The sequence below is a fragment of the Miniopterus schreibersii genome, assembly GCF_964146895.1.
Source record: "Miniopterus schreibersii genome assembly, chromosome: 3".
Taxonomy (NCBI): domain Eukaryota; kingdom Metazoa; phylum Chordata; class Mammalia; order Chiroptera; family Miniopteridae; genus Miniopterus; species Miniopterus schreibersii.
The window spans coordinates 82673062-82696189 of NC_138103.1; the positions used below are offsets into that span (position 1 = coordinate 82673062).

At 44.2% G+C, this 23128-nt stretch overlaps 1 protein-coding gene across 3 annotated transcripts in view; it reads left to right on the top strand.

Annotated features, from left to right (window-relative positions):
• Window positions 1-23128, top strand: part of ANKRD33B (ankyrin repeat domain 33B) — a gene marked incomplete at its 3' end in the record, with an annotated part of 54795 nt that overhangs the window by 21122 nt on the left and 10545 nt on the right. For all 3 annotated transcript variants that reach the window (XM_081132859.1, XM_081132860.1, XM_081132861.1), the window contains one exon: window positions 14062-14191. In XM_081132859.1, the coding sequence (XP_080988985.1) occupies window positions 14062-14191 (130 nt within the window). The remainder of the gene's footprint in view (window positions 1-14061; window positions 14192-23128) is intronic.

Consider the following 23128-nt stretch of genomic DNA (forward strand, 5'->3'; position numbering starts at 1 on the left):
AGACTAGAGGGTCATCTCAGGGCTTTTACCTTCTTTCTAGTATATTGGGCCTGCAAGTCCTGGTTTTCTTGGAAATCTGATGCCTCCAAATAAATTAATAAAAAAATCATTCAGTCTTGCTCTCAGTGGAAAAGTAGGTGTGATTAAAGCTAGTTTTATATAGCTGAAAGTGAAAGTTACTATCATTTGTCTTTTTACTTTGTTTATACTATTGTTTTGCTGAGAAGGTATAGATTTTTGTATAGTCAGATTTATCTTTTTCTTTATGGTTTCTAGCTTTGCTGTCAGGCTTCGAAATGCTTTTTTAAAGCCAAGTTTATGGAAATAATCATCTAAATTTTCTTCCAGTGTTTTTATGGCTGTATATTTAATGATTCATTTTGGCATGAAACATGAGGTAAAGATCCAACCTTACGTTTTCCATATGGTTAGGGCATTTGTCCAACACCACTAATTGAGTGATTACTCAATCTTCTGTGAATATCAGAAGTATAATCTTTTTTGTTAAGTACATGGTGTCTCATTAATATTTTAATTTTCACTACCTTGCTTACTAGTAAACTTATATCCAACACCACTAATTGAGTGATTACTCAATCTTCTGTGAATATCAGAAGTATAATCTTTTTTGTTAAGTACATGGTGTCTCATTAATATTTTAATTTTCACTACCTTGCTTACTAGTAAACTTATATACCTTTCACATATATTTATTGATTCTTTGCTTTTCTTCTTTATCTGATTTTATCTGTTTAAAAAATTGTAGTTGTGAATTTAACATTACTGTTTGTATTTAAATAATCCTGTGTATATCATTAACTTTTCACATTTGTTGTTTCAATGCCTTATTATTTTGTGGTGTTCTCAGCTTATCAGTAGTGATGCTATAGACTGGAAATGCCTGGGACACTCACTTGGGCCTATACTACCTATGGTGAGCCCTGGCCAGAGCCAGGGTTGTGGTTGGATTGGCCCTATGGTTCTTAGTATGATTATGAGATGCACCTCAGCAGCAACTATCAGGGAACTTTGAAATAACAAGATTTATTAGTCTCAGACTCTGGAGGTATACTTTATGCCTGGGGCCACACAGCAGAAGTTGTATGGGGCAGGGGCGTGGAACTTGAGGTTCTGTAATGATGCTCATGTGTATTTTGACTTTATCTGTTGTTTGATTCTGAGAGCTGAAAACAGGTAACATTTATATCACTATCACAATGTGACTAATGTTAGTTGAAGAATCAACTAGTGTGCTAGGACTACCATTTTCTTTGTAATAACACATTTTTAAATATTATTGTATATAGTCACTCTCTCTCTGCCTCCCCTTTCCCCCCTTTGTAAAGCTTTATCTATTAGCCCATTATGCTCTTAAAAAAAAAGACTAGTCTTTTATAGTTCTACTGTTGAAATTTGATTATAGCGTAGGCCTTACTTTGCTCTGGACATCATTTCACGTATTAAAACTTTGCAGGCGGGGCAATCTCTGTACTTTCTACTCAATTTATCTATTTTTCTGTGAACCTAAAACTGCTCTGAGCCGGCCGGGCGTGGCTCAGCGGTTGAGCGTCGACCTAGGATCCAGGCGATCGGGGTTCGATTCCCGGTAAGGGCACATGCCCGGGTTGTGGGTTCAATCAGTGACTCTCTCCTCATTGATGTTTCTGTCTCTCTCTCTCTCTCTCTCTCCTTCCTTCCTCTCTCTGAAATCAATAAAGATATTAAAACAAAACAAAACAAAACAAAACCAAAAAACTGCTCTGAAAAATAAAGCCATATTAAAACAACAATGCAATTTTGTAGGTGGATGTTTAGAGCCTTTGATCGACTTACATGCTGATTTTGGAAAGAGCAAAGAGGCACATTACCTCTAAATAACATATCTGAAACCGGAATGAATTAGAGGCAGTGCAGAGCAGTAGCGAATGCCCTTTGGTGGTGGTAGCCGCTCAGATGGTTTCTTTCTTTTGCGTTGCGTTTAGTTGTTTTGAAGGAATAGCGTTTGTATCGCAGGGCTCTGTTTGTGGAGTGTTCATCCCGTTCATTTCCGTAACCAGCTATATTTTTCCATTTATTAAAAGTTGAGGCTACGGGTGGCTGGAGGAATTAAAGGTAAGCAAATTAGCAAGCATTTTGAGTATTTTAGGGCACAGCACGGCTGGATCTTATTTTTACACATGCATCAAACGATCTTTGATATATTGACACAACAGGCTTCAATGACATAATGCCCACTGAGACTGTGGGTGGGGGCAGGGGCGGCCCCCGGCACTCCTTCCTGGGAGTAACTAGGGAGTTGCAGGAAGGGACGTTTCTAATCGGGGAGAGCACGTGAGTGTGAAGGACAGAGGGAGTCAGGCCAGGAAGCAGGTGATCTAGTGCAGGCTTTCGTTACTATTGCAGGACAGTGAGGGCCAGACCCAAGGGTGACATCCTGAGCAGGAGACGAGGGAGAAGGCCAGGGGGTGGAGATGCTTGGAGGACATGGGGTGAGTGTGGTGCTGGAGTGTGGATGTGTTAGTCTCCAAGGCTGATGTGACAAATTAGCACAAATTTGGTGATTTAAACAACAGGAATTTATTCTCTCACCGTTCTAAAGCCTAGAAATTCAAAGTCAAGGTGACAGCAGGCATGTCTCCCTCTGAAGACCTGAGGGGAGGATACTTCGCCCCTCTTCCAGCCTCTGGTGGCCTCAGGTGTTCTTGGTGTGTGGCTGCGTCACTCCAGTCTCTGCCTCCATCTGTATATGGCCTCCCCCTTCTGTGTGTCTGTATCTCAAATCTCCAAGATGACCTCATCTCAAGATCCTTAACTTGTTATATCTGCAAAGACTGTTTCCAGATAAGGTCACATTCACAAGTACCAGGAATTAAGACTTGGACATATCTTCTTTGGGGACACAAGTCAACACACAACAGGCAGTTAGTGGGTAGGTGAGGGAGAGAGGGTTGTGGCTGAGACACCTGAGTAGAGGGGATCCTTCTCAGAAGGAGGGCTCTAGGGGGCAGGGTGTGCCGAGGGGAGGCCCTGAGCAGCTTTCAGAGATGAAACCAATCTTTCGAGGTTCATCATTGCCTGCGGTGCCATCTTTCTGGGTTCATCCCTGCACCCCAACTGGACATTTTGTCTGGTCTGCTAGTCACCACCATCTAGGTGATTATGCCTCTGGAAATCTCTGTCCATTTTCTGCATTTTGCCTTCTTAATGAACAGGCAGGTTTGACAGGATGAATTGAAGAGAGGCAATGTAGCTTGCTGGGAGGGAGAAGCCCTTCCCCCAATTCTGTTACTAGGTTAAAAGAAATTGCATTCACTGACTCATGGAGGAGCTCAAGGAGATCTTGTCTTGTGTGTGCCTGGGGGAAAGATTGCCTTTGACTGAGGCCAGCCAGAATAAAAACAACCCCAAACCAAACAACCCAATGACTTAAATACGCACCAGTACACTTTAAAATTAACTGTGCTTTCTACCATGAGCCTCTGGTTCAAGTTGAATCTGTCTAGTGTGTACGGGTGATTCTCCTTTCAATTGGTTTAGATTTCTGGGCCTTCATTTGTTTACCAAGATTACTGGATCTTCTTGCTGTGTTTCTTTTCTTGGCAGATGACTTTGCTATTTTCCTAGGGGCCATGTCAGAAGCCCACTGCCTCTTCTGACCTCACCCTGACGTCCTTGGGTCTATTGTGCCTAATCATTTGTGAGCACCACTTTTCTCAGTGGCATTATCTCTACTTGGTGACTGATCAGATCAGAGCCTTTAATTGGTTTCCCACTATGGCCCTGCTCTTTCCACACCTGATGCGTCCTATCAAGGCCTTGTTGCTTTTAAGCCACACTTTATGGTAATTGTGGTTTATTGCAGTATAATTTACATATAGTAACGTGCACAAATTCTAAATAAACAGCTGGATGATTTTTGAGAAATTCACACACCTGTGCAGTCATTCCCGCTCAAGAGAGAGAGCATTTTATCACCATGGTGAGTTTCCTCTTACTTCTTTCCACCTAGTCCCTGCCCATCAGAGGCAGCCACTGCTCAGATTTCTGTCCCCACGGCTTAGTGTAGCCAGCACTGGGACCTTGGTGGAGCCACGCAGTTCGTGCTCTGGTGCTTAACTTCTTTCACACGATGTAATGGTTTTGAGATCTATCCTTGTTATGTGTGTATCACTAAGATGCTTTCCCCCCCCATTTTTAACAGCTTTATTGAGGTATAATTCTAATATCATATAATCTGTCCATTTAAATTTAGAACTAAATGGTTTTGGCATATTCCATTATGAATTTTTTAATGTGGTAAAATATATATAATAGAATTCCCCATTTTAACCATTGTAACCAGCGTACAATTCAGTGGTGAGCATTACATTCGCAGTGTGGTACAAACATCACTGCTGTCTAGTTCTAAAACTTTTTCATCACCTAACAACCAGTAGCCATTAAGCAATAACTTCTCAATTCCTCCTCCTGTTAGTCCCAGTAACCTCCAACCTACTTTCTTGTCTCTATGAATCTGCCTAGTCTACATATTTCACATAAGTGGAATCATACAATATTTGTCCTTTTGTGTCTGGCTTCCTCACTTAGCGTAGTGTCTTCAAGGTTCATCCACATTGTAGCATGTGGCAAAATTTCATTCTTTATTTTAAAGGAATAATATTCCATTGTATGCATGTACCCCATTTTGTGTATCCATTCCTCTGTTGACTGATACATTGGTTGTTTCTACCTTTTGGCTAGTAGAAATAATGCTGATGCTATACGTGGGTGTGCAAATATCTGTTCAGGTCCCTGCTTTAAATTGCTTTGTGTATATAACTACTGGTGTAATTATTGCATCATATGGTAATTTTATGTTTAGGTTTTTGAGCCAAAAAACCACCAAATTGTTTTCCATAGTGGTTGCACCATTTTACATTCCCACTGACAATGCACAGGGTTCCAATTTCTTCACATTCTTGCCAACACTTTAATGTCTCATTTTTTTCCAAATCCTCACCCAAGGACATTTGTTGATTTTTTAGAGAGAGAGGAAGGGAGAGAGAGAGAGAGAAACATTGATGTGAGAAAAATGTCAGTCAGTTGCCTCCTGTATGGGCCCCAACTGGAGATCGAACCTGCAACCCCTTTGTTATCATCATAACGAGCTAGTTTATTAATATTAATAATAGGAAGAGAGCAAAGGGGAGGCCAGACATTATAAGCATTGTCACCTGGGCAGCTTCACCAGGAAGCTACAGCTTCACACTCCCCAGGGAAGCACTGGTCCATTCCCTGCACATCACTGGGGGAAAGGATTGAATAAAGGAGAGATGGGCACATGCGCAGTGAAGTCGGGGTAACACAGGGAAGGTGCTTGCCTGGGGAACACTTCACTAACTAGGGGGTAGTCCTCATCAGAAGCATGTGGAATCTTGGAAAGTTGATCGATCAGTTTGAGGAAACTCCTGGTTAAAATCCCCAGACAAAGAGTGTCTTCTCTCTTGCTTTCTCTTGCTCCATGACCCACACTTGTCTGTGTGTTTGCCTGTTCTCTCTCCATAGCCATGTGGCCTTAAGCAGCTGCACGGCCAGTGGCTATTCAGATCCCACACGCAGTGGACTGCAGCTGGGAACACAAGCTAAGCTAGCCAGGTGCTGGACTGGACTTTAATATGGAGCAGAAATTCTGGGCAGTGGCCTTTATTCTGGTCCTGCTAGAGACAAGATTGGACTTCTTCCATGGTGAGTTAGACAGAGATGGGACGTTGGAGGGGAACCCCCTTAATTTTACATCATCAATAAAAGTTCCCATGAAATCCCATCCTCCCATGGGAGCCTTAGGAAATTCTTTTCCTTGAGGCACCCCAAGAACTCCACTTACAATGATAACAACTTGGTGTACAGGACAATGCTCCAACCAACTGATCCACCTGGCCAGGGCATCTGCTTTTTTAAAAAAAATAAACATTCCTGTAGGTGTGCGGTGTTTTCTCATTGTGGTTTAGATTTGGGGTTCCCTCTTGACTAATGATGTTGAGCATCTTTTCATATTAGTCATTTGTACGCCTTCGGCTAAGTTGATTTTTATTCTGTCAGTAGTAGATGAGTAGTACATTTGGTGAAATACACAACTCTTAAGAGTCTAGCTCAATGAATTTTGACAAATGAATATACACCTATAAATATCACCTGGATAAGACGTATGGTGTTTCCATTACCCTAGAAAGTTCTCTAATACCCTTTTCCAAAATCCCCTTCACTGTGTTTTTTTTCACTATAGATTAACTTTGCCTGGCCTTGGATTTCATTAAATGGAACCAAACAGCATGTACTTTTTTGGGTCTGGCTTATTTCACTCAATGTACTGTGTTTGAGATCTGTTGGTGTTGCATGTGTCAGGATTTTGTTCTTTGTGGTTGCCGAATGGTATTCCTAAGTTTGGGTTTGGCAGAGGGTTCTTACCTAGTCTCTCGATGAACATTTGTTTGTTTGTAACTTTTGGCTGTTATGAGTAAAGCTACCCCAGCATTCCTGTACTCCTCTTTATTTGGATATAGACTTCTTTCTCTCAGGAATATACCTGCGAGGGGAATTGCTGAGTAATAGGCAGGCATGTGCTGAACTTTATCAGAAACTGGCGGCTTTCCGGTACTGCTGCTTCATTTCACTCTCCCATCTGCCGGGAACACACGTTTTCCACACCCTTGCCGTCGTTAGGTATTATCAGTCTTTTTAATTTTAGTCATTCTGGTGGGTGTGCGGTGGTATCTCAGTGTGGGTTTAATTTGCATTCCCTGATGACTAATGATATCAAGAGCCTTCACATTTGAAAAAGGTTATAATTTAAATTTTTACATAAAAAAAAAAAAATCAAGTTAGAAGACGTTAATGGACACCTGGAGAACAGACATTCTAAGCGAGGAATGTCACATTGAAGCCCTCTGCCCTGACAGCTATGAGTCAGACACACACGTCAGTTTCAGTTTCATCTTAGGCCTGAAAGGAGTTGTCAAATCAGTTAAGAGGCTGAGTGTGTGTGTGTGGCGGGGTGCGGGCACCCATATTTAACAAATATTTTGAAAATAGAAGAAAGGCAGGGTTTTAGAAGGAAAATTTGGTCATGGTGTATCCAGTTTAAGACCTTCAGTGGTTCTCTACTGGCTTCAGACACAATCCAGACTCCTTAGCCCCTCTGTGTCAACCTGTGACTTCATGACCCATCCCTTCCTGTGTGAGGAGCCGGCTGGATCTACTTTCCTACCTGTCATCAGCCTTTGCACATGTTTGTCTGATGCTTGGATGCCATCCCCACCCTCCCGGCACCACTGGGGCTCCTGTCTAAGGTCTGGCTAACAAGGCTCAGCTGAGTCAGGGCCAGCCCCTCCCCCAGACTGGTCCAGTTTCCAGTCCTCCTCTCCCCAGTCCCCTGGAGCGGGGCTGGCTGACCTGTTTACTTCCCTGTCTCTGTCCCCAGATGGGGAGGGGATGTCTGGTTTCAAAGTTCATCTTTGTCTTCTTAATACCCAGCCGAGGTACCTGACGACCAACAGCACCAGCTCATGGGTACCTGTCAACCATCAGTGCCAGCTGGATGGTGGTGAATGCTCATGGGTTGGTGAAGAGAGGGCTCTAAAAGCAGTGTGATCCTCTTGCCCTGGGAACCTGATTTCCGCTGGGTTTGTTTTGTCACACACATTATAGAGCTAACATTCCTAAATCTGTAAGGCAGATACAAACCATAGAGTCTTGTGATCTTACCTACTCTCTGTGACCCCTCCATCCCAGCCTATGACAGGAGGCTGCCGTTAGCCCCAGTGGGACCAGGGATGACTCATGGTGAAGGATTAGGGAGCTGGTGGCAAACAAGACCAATTAATTGTCATTTGATGGGGTGCTGTAGGCATCTGGGCCAGAACTAGGTAAGAATATGATACCTGTATTACAGAGACCAGGCATGCCAAGAAAGAAGACGTACCTTCCCCTTAAAAGAAAAACTAGTGAAAGCAAAAGTTTACAAGAAAAGCAAGCTGAGCTCTGTTTCTGGCATCTCTGAGGAGTAACTGAGGATCCCAGGTACAGTGACAGCCATTGATTGTCACTGTCCATCTGACAGCCCACCCTGCTAGTTGGCATGCCTCACACTTCATGCCCTGTAGACCAGCTGGAGCTGGTGAAAATGCAGGATCTGACTCAGCAGGTCTGGCCTGGGGCCCAGGGTTCTGCATTCCTAATGCATTTTCAGGCGATGCTACTGCTGGCCCCTGGACCCCACTGAACCAATCAGAACACAGTAATGAGGTTGTTTGGGAAATGATTAATCAGGACGTTTGTTCTCTATCCACTGGATTGGGTCATACTAATTTATGCCACACCCTGCGACACAAACTAGTAGTTGTGCCTTATAGACCCAACATTTGTGAAGAAATTGCCCTGAAAAAAGCTGTAGAGTTTGATTTATATGAGAGGAACACGCTGTTGCCTGAGAGCCTGCAGCAGACCAGCTGATGGGAACTTGGAGTGGGAGACACTTGGCAGAGTGGGTGAAACGTCCAACAAGGGTTTCAACCTTTGATGCTGACGTAATGGGCAACTTGGATGTCTTTATTGAAACTTTACAGGGCGTTTCTGCAAGAAATTCATAAAGCTGATTATAACTTATAGATCCTGAAAGGTCCAATTTGTTATTCATTTATTGATTACATACTTGATTAAAAATTTATGCCCTCTCCGCCTCTTTCCACGAAAGGATAAGCATAGCTTTATCTTTTTTGTGTTGTTTCCTCCCAAACTACAAACTTGTAGTCTTCTTTTCATGCAGCTGAACAAGCAAAAGACTGGGAAGCTTTATCTGGATTTTCTTCCTTAAAAATTTAAAAAATTTTGATTATTAAATAAAAGTAAGTGTTCACAAAAAGAAAAACTGGGACTTTTTACTACAGGAAAGTATGAAGAAAGTCACCTATGATACCAGCATTCAGAATCAGCCACCACAGAAATCTTGGCACATTTCTTCCTAGTTTTTTATGCATTGTTGATAATTTTATAAACTTGTTTACTTTAACATATAGGTTTTCATTTTATATTATAATTAAGCCTTTCCTCATGACTCAACTTCTTCATATACCTCTTTTTTGTTACTATATCATATAAGATGATATAGTAGAAAATGTTCTTTAGCTTTTTTTAATTCTAATTTTAAAAGGAGAAGATTTTTGAAAAAAGGAAAAAGTAGCATAGGACTCATGCCTTCTGAGAATATAGCGAGTCCTGGTTTAAGCTGAAAGGGGAAATTTCCTTAGCTGTTTGTGGCATTAATTATATCTCACTGTTCCTACCATATTATCACAGTAGTTGATTATTAATGAAATGCCAGTACAGTCTATTTAATTGTGTATTTCTTCATATAAGCACATACTCAACCTTAATCTGAGGGTCAGTTGTCAAGACGGAAACATAAATTTCCTGTTAATATGTATGAGTTTCAGAAGACTGCGATAGCGAGTTGTCAGTAGTCTGTCCTTATGGCTCATTGCATTATCTAATGCTGCCTTAATCTCTCTCACTGTCTCTGGCTCAGGAATTCAGGAGCAGCTGGGCTGGGCAGTCCAGAGTCTCATGAGGTTGCCGTGGTCTGAGGGCTCGACTGGGGCTGGAGGACCGGCGTCTGTGGTGTGGAGACACGCTCTGTGCTCCTTGCTGTGTCGCACACCCCTGCACGAGCTCTTCCTCAGGGGGAGGGGGTTCTGTTCCATTTGGTTTTCCTGTATTTTGCTCTTCTAGCTATTCTCTCTCTTTAAAGCTCTCTGTTGAGCTTTGTATATCCATCATAAAAATTCCAGTCTTCACTTCAGATAGGTTAAGTGGATGAATGGTGAGAGGAACATGCCATTATTGACAATTGCTGCCTTCAGGTGACTTGTTAGTAAACCCGTGTGTTTTCCTATCAGTGAATGCTTGCAAGATGACTATGTGGAAACCATTGCCAGTCCTGGGAAAATTAGATAAGCCCTTCCCTCCCTCCCTCCCTCCCTCCCTCCCTCCCTCCCTCCCTCCCTCCCTCCCTCCCTCCCTCCCTCCCCCCCATCTCTCTCTCTCACACACACACACTGGATTTGAAGACAGACTGTAGTTGAACAAAGTTTCCTAAGATGATAATCTAAAATTACAGACCCAAACAAGAGGTTTGCAGTAATAATAAAATTCACATTTTATGCAAAATTTAGTCTGAAGCGAAATTTTTCTGAATCATGACAACCCTGAATTTATCCCCTCATCCAGGGTCTGCTAAGTGAGCCCTGCCTCCATAAGAATTCTCCTAACATATTGTGTACATTTTATCTTTCATAATGCTTCTTTTTTTAAATTTAAAACAACTTATTAGACATTTATTTATTTGATGCAGAAAAGCATGAATAAAAATATAAATATCACCTATAACCCCATTGCCGAAATAACTTTATTTATATAATGAAAAAATGTATGTGCCTTAAAAGGACATTGAGACAGATCCAAAGTATACAATAAACCCTTAAAGCCTCCTCTCTTCTGTGCCTTGAAGGTGGCCAGTTAAAATTTTTCATCTCCCTTTAGAAAAATAGAAGATCTTTCGTGAACATAGCCATTGCAGGAGCCATGCACACATTTTAGAATTTCACACAAAAAGAGGCCGTGTCATGTACACTATTCTGACCTGCGGTTATTATTTTTTTTTACTTAATATCTGGCAAAGATCTTTTCACATCAACGCCTGCATTCCAGCCTCACCCCTGTTGGAGGTGACATAGTGTCCCTCAGCGTGTATTTAGCCAGTCATCTCTTGATGTATATTTGGGTTGTTCTCAGGTTTTTGCAATTGTGGATCTTTATTTAGATCTCTTGATATACTTTTGATGTCCCTAAAGTGAGTTCCTCGGGGTGGACTTCTTGAGCCCACTTTCGTTTCTTTGCATTTGATTGTTGCTTTCGCATGTATATTACTCAGCCTCAGATCTGTCGTCGACCTACAGTGATACCACACGAAAGGCAATTCTTTTCTTTGAGGTTTCCCTGGGACCTTAGGTAATTTCCTGACTTGAATATGGAAGTCAGATAAACAAGCTCAAAGCTCAGGTCACCGTGTGTCAGCTCCACAGTGTAGAGTAAGTTGAGCCCTGTGTGAGGTGGGTGGTATGGAAACATTTCAGGGGAGTTTCATTCATCCAACAAATGCTTATCCAGTGTCTTGTAGACACCAGGCACCAGGGGAACAAAGTTAAAAAGATGTGCTCACCTTCCAGGGAGGAGTGGTGTGTGCCAGGCAGCCCAATGAAAGCATCAGAAAATGGGCAAAAAGGGGCTTGAACCTAGGCCTGCAGGAGACCAGACATGTGCCAGGCAGACTATCTGCTGAAGGCCCTGGGGTGGGAGGAAGGGCGTCCCAAGCAGAGGCCGCTGCACACGCACAGGCTTGGAGGCCTGGAAAACTGGGCCAGGGACTGGCGCTGGGGAGAATTCAGACCATAGAGAAGTGTGGCCGTGTTGGAGTGATTGAAACTATGCTTAACCCACTCTGTCCGATAAATTGTGCTCGTGCTGGTGGTGATGCTTGGCCGCCTTTGAGAAATACAGTGCATATCTTTGGAGGACTAGATTTCCTAAATTCTTCCATAAAACCACATAGACATTTCCCCCTCCCTGTCACTGGTATTACGGAGAAAGATGTTTTATAGAAATGGATTTTCAAGTAACTGAAGCTTACTCTCTTGGTTCCGAACTTTAAAAAAATTATATGACGAATGTTGGGTTTTTTTTAGCACATGTGAACATGGGTAATATCCTCTCCCTTCTGGATGATCAGGACTAATTACTTGTATTGTACCATCTGCCTATGGGTTTGTGTGCGCTTCTTGGTGCCTCAGTCTCTTCCCTTGTCTGCTTTCCTTTCTTCTGCCCATCGCCCCCCCTGCTCTTCACAGTCGTTTGCATGGTGGTTCTAAAACCGTGTTTCCTAATGAGAATGTTATTAATGTAAACATCATGTTCGCTGACTTGGTCTTCACTGTGAATCAAAGTCATGTAAGTTCCCTGTAAATAAAGCTTTGTTTTAAAGCATTCTAACTGTACAGAAACAGAGAGTAAAAAATGAAAATTGTCCTTCCAGTGTTCCTTCCACACCTACCCTGTATTGATCAGGGGCCTCCAGAGAAGTAGAACCAATAGGATGTGCATGTGTATACGTCCAACTGTAGATATCTATAGATATACATGTGCACAGATTTATTTTAAGGAATTGGTTCATGCAATTTTGGAGGCTTAGCAAGTTCAAAGTCTTCAGGGTGGGCTGGCAGGCTGGATACTCAGGGGAGGGCTGCAGCTCAAGCCCAGAGGCAGAATTCCTTCTTGCTCTGTTCTTTTCAGATTCTCAGCTGATTGGATGAAGCTTATCCACATCAGGCAGAACAATCTGCTTTACTCAGCATCTACTGATTTAAATGTTAATCTCATCTCAAAAGTACTTTCACAGAAACACCTAGAATGATATTTGACCAAATATCTGGGTACATTGAAAACTGTGACACATAAAATTAACCACCACATGCCCTCTGTTCCCATTCCTTCTACAGAGGATAGTACTCTTAATGCGTGTGTGTGTGTGTGTGTGTGTGTGTGTGTGTGTGTTTAGAGCTGTAACCCACTTAGATGATGGTCATTTTTTTCCTCCCCCGCCCCTTTAATCTGTTAATATAATAAATGATGTCATTAGAATCTTGGTGTTGTATCATCCTTCTTGCACGATTGGGGCTTTGGTTCGTTTATTTTTGGTTTTTGATGTACAAACACAAATTTTAAGTAGAATCATCTCACTTTTTTTTTCTTTTTTGTGTTGCTCTGACTTTTCTATGGTGTGCAGACTTTGAAAGTTGGGTTGTGTTTTGAGGGCCTAGACTTTCTAGCTGACCTCCAAATAGGGGCTTCCATTTGTAGGTAGCTTATATTTTCTTAATAATATTACTTTATTTTTATGAATGTTTTGCTTAAAATTTAAAAAACAAACCATTTGTGGCTTCGGCATGGGAACCATCTGCAAGTGGGCTTCTGTGGGTACAGCGAGTAGACAATATTTGCCTTTGTGATAAATCTTTTGTAATAGTTTTTCTTGGGAAACCATGGTTGGAGGTTGCCAAAAATTGGATCTCCCCTTCCACCTTCCTGTTGGGGGCACCAAGATGCACCAGCTAAAACCCTCTAATCAGGTGGAAGGTTTTTCTAGACACTAGCCCCCATCCTGAAGCAACCTACCCGCCCACCATGAGGCATCTCATTAGCATATAAGAGCAGAGAATTCTAAGGTTTGGAGGAACTCTAAGCCAGGAACTGGGGGCAAAGACCAAATACTTACTATTATGTGCATCCCCTGTCCATCTGGTCTCTCTCTTTCCATCCTGGTCTCCTAGGGTCTGTTTCCCACCCAGCAGCCAGAGTCATGAAGACAAGTGGCAGCTGACCGCTCAGAGCACTCCTGTCACACTGGTATGGACCCCAGCATCCTGTTCTGGCCTCCCAGGATAGAATAGCTTTCTATTCTGCTTCCTGACTTCCTCCTTGCTCACTCTGCTCCATGGCTTCCTGGCTGGTCCCGGAAGAGCCAGGCGTGTCCTCTGCCTGGACCTTTCTGCCTTGTCCCCTCGAGTTGTTCCCTTACCTCCTTCTCATCTCCCCCGCGTCTCCCTGGTGGGCCCACCCCAGCACCCTGTTTGGGACAGAGCTACACCTGCCTGCACTCAGTCTCCTCTCTTAGCCTAGTGTACATTCTAACACACTTACACGTTAGGCCTAGAGTTTATGTTGCAGTGTCCCCCATCCTGTGCCCCCCGTGAAGGCGGGGAACTTGGTCTCTGATGTTTCCCGGGCAAGATGCCTCACTCGTAGTCGGTGCTCAATGAACATTTAAGGATGAACTGATGGCTGGCTTGCTCTAAACTGCCACTGAGAACCGGGACTCGGGGTCCTCCTTGTTCCCTCTGCTGCTGGTCCAACCCCTGGGGACAGTGGTGATGCTCGGGTTCTGCCTCTCTGACCAGCTTCTCTCTTTATTTCTAGACCGGCCTTATTGTCGCCTGCTACCACGGCTTTGTGGATGTTGTGGTGGTCTTAGCAGAGTGTCCCCACGTTGATGTCAACTGGCAGGACAGCGAGGGGAACACGGCCCTAATCACAGCTGCGCAGGCAGGTAAGACCCAGCTTTTCCTCCCCCCAGAATCCAGGCTGCCAGAGAGGGTGTGTGTGGGGCCCTGTGCATGACCTCAGCTCGTGACATTAATTTAAGGACAAAAAATGAGCAGAAATCTTGTTCTGCTGCTAAGAGGTACAAGAAAAGGGCAATGGGAGATGTGTAAGCACATTTTCCGTGCTTTTGGGACAGTGCAGAGTTTACCCATCAGTGCAGAGCTCAGTATTAGGCAAATCTAACCCTGAGACTCCCCAAAGCTTTTGAGTAGGAAGTCCAATCTCGTTGTCACTTCACCTAGACCCTAGGTCCTAGAACATCACACCCCATCCTTGTGGGAGACATAACCATGTATTAGTGACAGTTAACGTATAAAAGTGGACATATTTACGTACACACTTGGCCTGGAGATGTAAGGAAGAGCCAGGAGCTACTTGCTGGGCATGTGTCAGTGTGACAAGGTGGGACTATTTGTCACCTCAGGAGGGCTACTTATGATGACACTGCCCAGTGTACTGCGGCTTTCTTCCAGAACGGCACTCAGACATTTTTGAGACAAACATGACAGCTATGCGTGTCGCTTCAGGGCCACACTTCATTTGCAACCATGGTATTAACTGGTTTTGTTACCGCTTTCCAAATTCTTGGCTTCCAAGATGACATCCACTGCATCACGTTAGCTTCTCAATTGCAAGGAAGCTGCTTCTGGCTGAGCTGGAAAGAACAGGCGTGGGAGCCTCCGTTGTAGGGAGTTGTTGGGAATCTGACTCGGTCAGGGCCGAGAGGCTGGAGAAAATGCCCTGAACCACACTGCATGCTGATTATGGAAAGTAAACATCTGCTGCTGCCCCCAAAGACAGACCTGCCTGTCCTGTCTTGCACCACCGGCTCCTGTGTCAAAGCCAGGAGGGTGACTGAGCAGGAAGCCCAGGGAGCTGGAAAAGCCAGCGTCTGCAGTTTCACTCTCCGAAATGAGAAGCAGCCTGTGCACACAGCTTTTCATTCAGGGAGTGTGAGGTGGAGAAGGCCCCCAGCTTAGAGAAGGGCCAGGGCTCTGCTGATACATGTTCACCTCATCAGGTTTCAGGGTGTGAAGCTTTGCCCCCACAGAGGGCTTTGAAAGCCCAGGTGCGCAACTTCCTGAGCTGCGAGAGTGTGAATGGACATCGTGAGGCACGCAGTGACCATGGGCTATCATTCAGCACCGCCTGCTGGCCAGGAACCAGGTCAGGGACCAGGGGTGTGGGACTCAAGGACAGTTCTGTTCTTGAGTAATTCTCCAGTTAAATAGCCATCGGATGGAGCTCTGATGGAGGGTGCCCTGGGTGCCATGGGCTGAGGACACCCCATCTAGCCTGGTGGTTTCGGACAGGGGTTGTGAAAGAGGGAGGCTTGAGCTGGGTGGTGAAGAAGTCAGAGGCAGGCTGGTCCAGCCAATACATCCCAAAGCCACAGGGCTAACAGGGAGCCCGGTGCGTCTTAGGAATGGCGTAGGTTGGTGTGGCTGGAGGACTGCTTGTGTCTAAGACAGATGGGGAGTGTGGAGCGTTTCAACAAGTTTGCAGGTGACACTGGTGCTGCTGGTCCGGGGACCCCTCTTTAGAGGCTCTCGTTTTAAATGGTGGCTTGGGGGGTCTCTCAGTGGACATTAAAGCCGGGGGAGTCATGGACTCACATGAGATGTCAGAAAGACACAGCTATCATTAAATCAAAGCGCGAATAAAGGAAAGCCACTGAGGGTGTGTTCTTGGCCTTTATGTGCTGTTCTACCAGAGCCTGTTTAGGCTTTTCGCTGCTAGAATCAGATGATGTCTCATTTAAATCCAATTCCATAACCAGTTGTATTTATTCGATGGTTTCTTAATTTCAAAAGAAGTTTAGTAATATGTGCTTACTGTAAAAAAGCATTGTAAAAGTATTAAAAAAAACAAACAAACCAGTTCATTCTCCCAATGCTCCCTCTCCCAAATTGACCAAGTTCCAGCTACTAGCCTTTTCAGGCCTCTCCTTTCAAACACAGGGTGTGCTTCCACTGTGATTTATAAGAAGTTAATACTGCTGAGGTTGTGATTTTATTTTTTTTATTATTTAATAGATCTATAACTTTCTGCGCTGACCGACACACACAAGATTTACCTCCTTCTTACAGGGCAGATTCCTGAGAGTGATTGTGTGTTCATGGCTGTATCTCCGTGCCCAGTATCTGTGAGACAGTTCAATAAACAGTGGTCCATCCATTTTACACAAGATTCTTATATAAAACAAATATTTATTTAGCAGTTACTTCATGTCCAACGGCTGCACCAAATGCTGGGCCTACCACAGAGAACAAAAACACACCTACTCCTGCCTCCCAAGCTTGAAGTCCAGGGCACATGGGGAAGGGGAAGTCATGTGTGTCTGGGGGGTACATTGCTGAGGAGGGTGTACCTGGTGGGGTCCTGACTGGGAACAGGAGCTGATCAACGGACTATTAGTGGAGGGGGTGGGGCAGAGTTAAGGGGCAGGACCTTGGAGAGAGTTACCCTGGAAGAGGGCTGCCTCTCAGGGCCTGTGACCTGACATCTGAGTGAGCAGGCCCTTGGGGTGGATGGTAGATGGGGAGGCTGGAGTAAGTACACCCCTCTGTTAACTTCCACCCCAGTCCCCTGCTGAGCCACACCGGAGACTTTGGGTTAAGGAACAGGGCAGGGTTTGGAGGTCACCCGTCGTGCAAAAGCAGGGCAGAGAAGGAAAGAGAAGTAATGCGTGGATAGAGTCTTAGAACTCATCATAGGGCGTGCACATTTTAAATGTGCACATTTACGTGGCTGCTGCTACATGGCCTTAGAAAAAGCTTCCCACTTAGTTCCCAAGGGTGTTCTTGCCAGCTGTGGACATGAACATTTTTCAGTATTTGCCAATCCCAAATGGACGTTCTTATTTTTGCAGTTGTGTTTGACTGATTCTCATCAGGGCCTAGGATCTTTTATGATGTTTTGGGTGCAATTTACTGAGTATCCAACGAAACAGCTTCAACATGAGGAAATTGCCTTCCCTTGCAACATCATACATCTGAAGGCGATAGTTGGAGAGTTGCTTCATTGGGTGGCTCTGTGATGTCATGACCTGGGGCCAGCTTCTCAGAAATACTGTTGACCGTTCCCTCATGATCCCAAGAAGGCCCCAGCAGCTCCAAGAACCATGGCTTCCTTTTGCCACACACAGAGGCCTCAAAAAGGAGGAGCAGATCCCGGTCATGTTTTGCTCTCTAAGATGGAAAAACAGTTCCAGAAGCCTCCAGCACAGTTTCTCTTACATCTCATGGCCAGGTCACATGGCCCAAGACAAAACAAGTGGCTGGCAGGGGCGTCCGAATGACCTCAGTTGACTTGGTCTAGTCAATCTAGTCAACAACACTGGCCCCAGCAGAATCTGTGTGGTTAAGGAAAGCTTCAAACAACCACATGCTAATATTATTTGCTGTTGCAACTGGGTTGGACGTCTGAGGCTTGGCAGTCCTGGCTTTCTACGGGACTCACTCGGCGTCTGTGCGAATAAATTAGGATGCAAACGCCGTGATCTGCCTGTTAGATATTCTCTGCAAAGTCTAACTTCCTTGTCTACTTAATGCACAATAAAAATACAGCCAGATTTGTATTAGGCCTTACAACAGAAAGGAGAATGTATGACAACAAATCTTCAAATAATCCCTAAATCTCATTTAGGCAGTAATTTCAATTTTTGCCATACCTCCCTAACAAGAATGAAATACAAGGTAAGATAACCAAAGGAGTGACTGGTAAGTCCCGGGCATGGAGTTGTGTTTCCTGATCCTTTTTAACAAATGGCAGGAGTGCTGCGCAGTGAGAAGGCAGAGGGAGCTTTTTGAACTGGTGATAAAACAGTCGTCGGTTGGATATAAGTAATCTTTGATGCACCCTTGAAAACTTGTTATTTCTTGAACTTATTTTAAAGTTTCTGAAGGAATTGTACCGAGAGCCAGCCAGCCTGGCATTATTTACTCCTGCTGCGGGGGACCCCGTGGCAGTGAGGCTCCCGGGGTGGCCAGGGGTGAGCTCAGGCTGCCTGTGGGAGGCCTGGCTCTGAACTGGTTTGGGGAGGGTTTCACTTCAGAGGAGAATTTATGCCATGGCCAGAAGCCAGGAATAAATGTGTCTTCATTTTATTTGTCTTATTTATTATCACTGCCCAGGCTCAGAATTTCTGTCTGACATCACTGTGATTTTTACGATTTTGAAATGTTTTCCTTTTTCTTGGTTTTTACTCTTTCACTTAAGAAGTTAGAACTTGGTAAGTCTCTGGAGTTTCCTAGCATTTCCTTGCCTTTCCTGTAAACTCCAGTTTTTGGAGCCCTTCTGACTGACCACTGCAATGCCAGCCCCCGCCCTCTGGCTAGGCAGGAGTGAGCCTGGACCAGTGCCAACGGCTCACCCTGCTCCTCAGTCAGACACCTGCTCGCCCCACAGACCCACAGACCCACAGACCCTCAGACTGGGAGGGAGGCCTGTCTGAGCTCCCCATCTGCATTTCATCTTCAGGATGTGGCCAGTGTTTTCTCTGGCAGGGCCTGTGGGATGTGATATTTCCAAAGTCAACACTTCCCTCTGCTGGCCTCATTTGGAAAACAACATTTTGAGTACCGAGTGTCAAATCAACCAAGTCTTTAGACAACCCAAATTCTGTGACATTTTTCCATTTTTAGAGCACTATGGGTTTATTGTCTATTTTCTTTCTTTGAATGAAGGAGTAAACAAGATTCTTAGCCCAGTAAAATGTTTGATTAATCAATAATTAATCATTGTGATGGCCTTTAGTCTCAGATAATGTGGGTTATGGCTTGAAAACTTACAACCTTTATGATAAGTGTACTTTTTTCAAAGGAGAAGTAGGAATCCTTTGACCTTTTTATTGAATAAATATTTGTCGAACTTGTGGTAAGTTGGAAGTTTTGGACTCATGAGCAGACTCTTGAGGACTGTGGTGGCCACATGAGAATGTGGGTTATGTGACATTATGGTTCAGTTGCCTAATCCACCTTTGGGGGACCAGAGCAGAACTTGCGTCAGTAGGGATGGCTCATCAGGTAGCTGGGTAAGAGGGAAGGAAGAATATTCCAGGCAGAGAGGCTGGCATGCGCAAAGGCCACCAGGTTGGTGAAAGAATGGCACGCAGCTGAGTTAAAAGGAGAGTTGAGTGAGTACAAAGCAGAGTGGACAGGCTTTGGTTCCAGAGCTGAGGATGAAGAAGGGCTTTAGGGGAGGAAAAGAATTTCCCCTCTGCCATTCTGAGTTTTTGACTGAGACCCCTGTAGTAAAAGGCAGATTAACAAGAGAAAACCAGACTCCTATAAACATGCATACATGGGAGATTCCAAGGGAAAAATCAGTAACTCAAGGAGGTGGCTTAGATCTCTAGCTTATATGGCATCTTCACCGAAGAACAATACATTTGTGGAGAAATTTCAGGAAAAAAGAAAGCAGCAGACTATGGAAGGGAAACTAATGGTAGATAAAGGCTAGTTAGTAAAATTTGTTATGTAGATTTCTCTGGTGCCATCTCCAGGCTGATGGTGTCTAAAAAACAACATTTTCCCTCTCTTCTTTTTGTACCTATATGAGATGATGGATGCTAGCTAAACTTATTGTGGTAATTATTTCACAATATATTTAAGTCTAGTCATGCTGTATGCTTGAAACTTGTAGAGTGCTGTATGTTAATTATATCTCAATAAAACTGTGAGGAAAGTAATTAAATAAAAAAAATGTATGTCCTGCTTTTAGACAAATGGGAGAGGGCAGGGAGCTTTTCTTGTGTCTGCTTTTTCTCAGTTGCCTTCAGGTCAAAATCCATATGTTATGCCAGAATACCCAAGTGATGGTATTAGCAGGTGGGGCTTTTTCGAGGTGGCTATGTCATGAGGGTGGAGCCCTCATGAATAGAATTAGTGCCCTTATAAGAGACTCCAGAGAGCTCCCTCACCCCTTTTGCCATGGAAGGACACAGTGAGAAGATGACCACTTATGAACCACGAAGCAGACCTTTAATGAACCTGCTGGCATGAACTTCCCAGCCTCCAGAACTGTGAGAAATGTTTGTTGTTTAAGCACCCCAGGCTATGGTAGTTTGTTAATAAAGCCTGAATGGACTAAGACAGTCATATATACATTAAGTTGTGAAACCGTTGAGCATGCATATCAGCATATTGCTGTATAACAAGCAAACAAACCCCAGACTCTAAACTATGGTTATTGTTCAGGCATCTGTGTGTGGGCTGGCATCTGTAGATCTTGACTGCTTTTGCTTGTGTGTCTGTGGTGAGCTGAACCCTGTTCTAGGGGGTGCTTGGGCACTTCGTCTGGGGCAGCTTCGCTCATGCATTTCTCGTCCTGTTCCTGGGACTGTCAAGTTAGCCCCGACACGCCCTTCTTAGGGAGATAGCTGAGGCACAAACGTGACAGGGAGTCCAGATGAGTAAGTGGACTTCAGGATTCTGCTTGCATCATGCTGGCAAACGTCCTAGTTCTTGACAGGAGAATTTTGAAGTCACATGGAAAAGAGCAAGGTAAAGAATTTGGGTCATGAATGCAATCTGATGGATTTGCAAGGAAGCAGAGGTTGAGCAGAAAGAAGAGGTAATTGGTAGGTAACACAAGTACTGGAGGGGAGGAGAGATTAGCATCTTTAGGGAAAGCATCACCCTCCCTTTTCAGTAGGAGGGAAGGAGGAGAGACTGCTCATGGATGTGGCATGTTGGTGGGGTTACTGGGGAAAGCTGAGGAAGTTTCCTCCTTGTGTTTTCTGTTCCTTTTGTGAAGTAAGAGGTGTGTCATCTCCTGGGAAAGGGGTTTTTTGTGAGGTAGGTGACTTAAGAGTGGGAAAGTTTAAAATTTCTCACATGGGGAATGAGGGAGAGTCAATAGGAAACACAGCAGTGTTGTTGGGCCTGGTTGAAAATCCAGTCAAACTTGGGTACCATGGATTTCTACCCCATACACTCTCAGCAAAGACACCATTGGCCATCCAAAGTGGAGCCAGGAACCAGGACTGTGGTGGTACCAGGGTCACCTTTGGCTTTTCTCTTTTCTCTTAGCCAATCACCGAGACCTGCCTATTCACTTCTACAGGAACACTCTGAGTCAAACACTTCTGTCCATTGTCCTGCTCTCCCAAGGACCCGGCAACTATCTTCTGTCCATTGCATGTCCTTCATAGCCTCCCGGTGAGCTCCCCCCCATCATCAGAAAGCTTGGGGACAGTGTGGAGGCGAGCCACACCTGGTAGCCAGCCAAGAGTCGTCATCTCTACCTTGTATTCTTGTCAGGTGGCCCCATGCTAAATCTCCCTTTTATAAAATAAACCTTGTTTTTAGATAGTTTAGACTTACAGAAAAACTGCAAAGATTATACAGAGAAGTCCCGTAAACACTGTGTCCATTTCCCCTGTTAATAGGATCTGACATCAGTATGATACATTTGGCACAACGAATGAATCAATAACCATGCATTTTTATTATTAACTCAAGTTCATTCTTTATTCCAGCTTCTTCAGTTTTTTCCTAATGTCCTTTTTGTTGTTGTTCCGGGATGCCACATAGGATCCCATATCACATTTAATTGTCACGTCCCCTTAGGCTCCTCTTGGCTATGAAGTTTCTCAGACTTTATGACTTTGCCAGTTTGGGGGGTACTTGTCAGGTAGTTTGTAGAACGTCCTTCAACTGGGATTTTCCTGATGTTTTTCTCATGATTAGACTGGAGTTACTGGTTTTGAGGAGGAGGGCCACAGAGGAAAGGGCTATTCTCATCACATCGCATCAAGGGTACTGTTAAAGAAAAAATATTCAGTGACATTTGTTACAGACGGTAAGGTAGACCCTATGCAGGATTGTCTTGATAGGTGTAGAGACCGCTGCAGTGGGGTTTTGCAATGGGGGGAAAGATTGGGTTCAACTCCAAATACAACAAGGAACACTGGGGACTTATAGCCAAGGAGCAGGGTGAAAGTCAGTGGATGGAAAATTAAAAGGAGACATTAGGGGTAAGGGAGATTCTAGCTAACCCAACCTAACAGGATTGTTGCTTAAGACAGGTCAGCGTGACCAGTCATCACCTGGGGATGGTGGGGGAAGAGGCGCTTGATCAGATATCAAGTGTGGGGGATTTTTGCTGAAACTAGATGTTACAGGGAGGTGTACTGATGGGCCTAGGAGAAGGTTCAGGAGCCTGACTAAAGTTCGGTCAAACAAAGACTGTTAGTACATGTTATCAGTGTGACTTGTCACTGTTGATGTTGACCTTGATCACCTGGCTGAGGTTGTGTCTGCTGGTTTCTCTATTGTAAAGTTTTCTCCCCTCCCACCTTTCCATGTTCTACTCTCTGGAGGGAACCCACAAGTTGAGGAGTGCATTGTTGTGCTTCACCTCTTTGAAAGTATAGCACCTGCATAAATTATTTGAAATTTTTCTGCCCAGAAATTTGTCTATTATATCAGGCACTTTTTATATAACACAGCATCTCTTGTAATTTTCACAATTGTGAGGTTGATATTACCTCCTATTTTCCAGATGCAGAAACAGGGGCTCAGTGAAGTCGACTCACCTTCCCAGCGTCACCCAGATTTTAAGTGGCAGACTGGGGACTTGGACTTGGGTGTTCTCAGAGCCAACTCTCTTAAGTACTAAGCTCTCTCTCTACACTGTTGTTTAGTCACCCCACTGAAGGTATTTCACATGGATTTATTCCATGGGTCATCTGTATCTTTCTCTTAGGCAGGGTAAGCACCATTGGGGGGCAAGATGTTCTTGGGGTCTGCATGGTGTGCCTGCCCTTTAAAAGGTCTTCTTCTGAGGACTTTAGGAGATCCTAGTCTATAAACCCTACTCTAAGTCGGACTGGGCTCAAACTATTTTTCATTGTGGTACATGTTTGAGTTTTGTT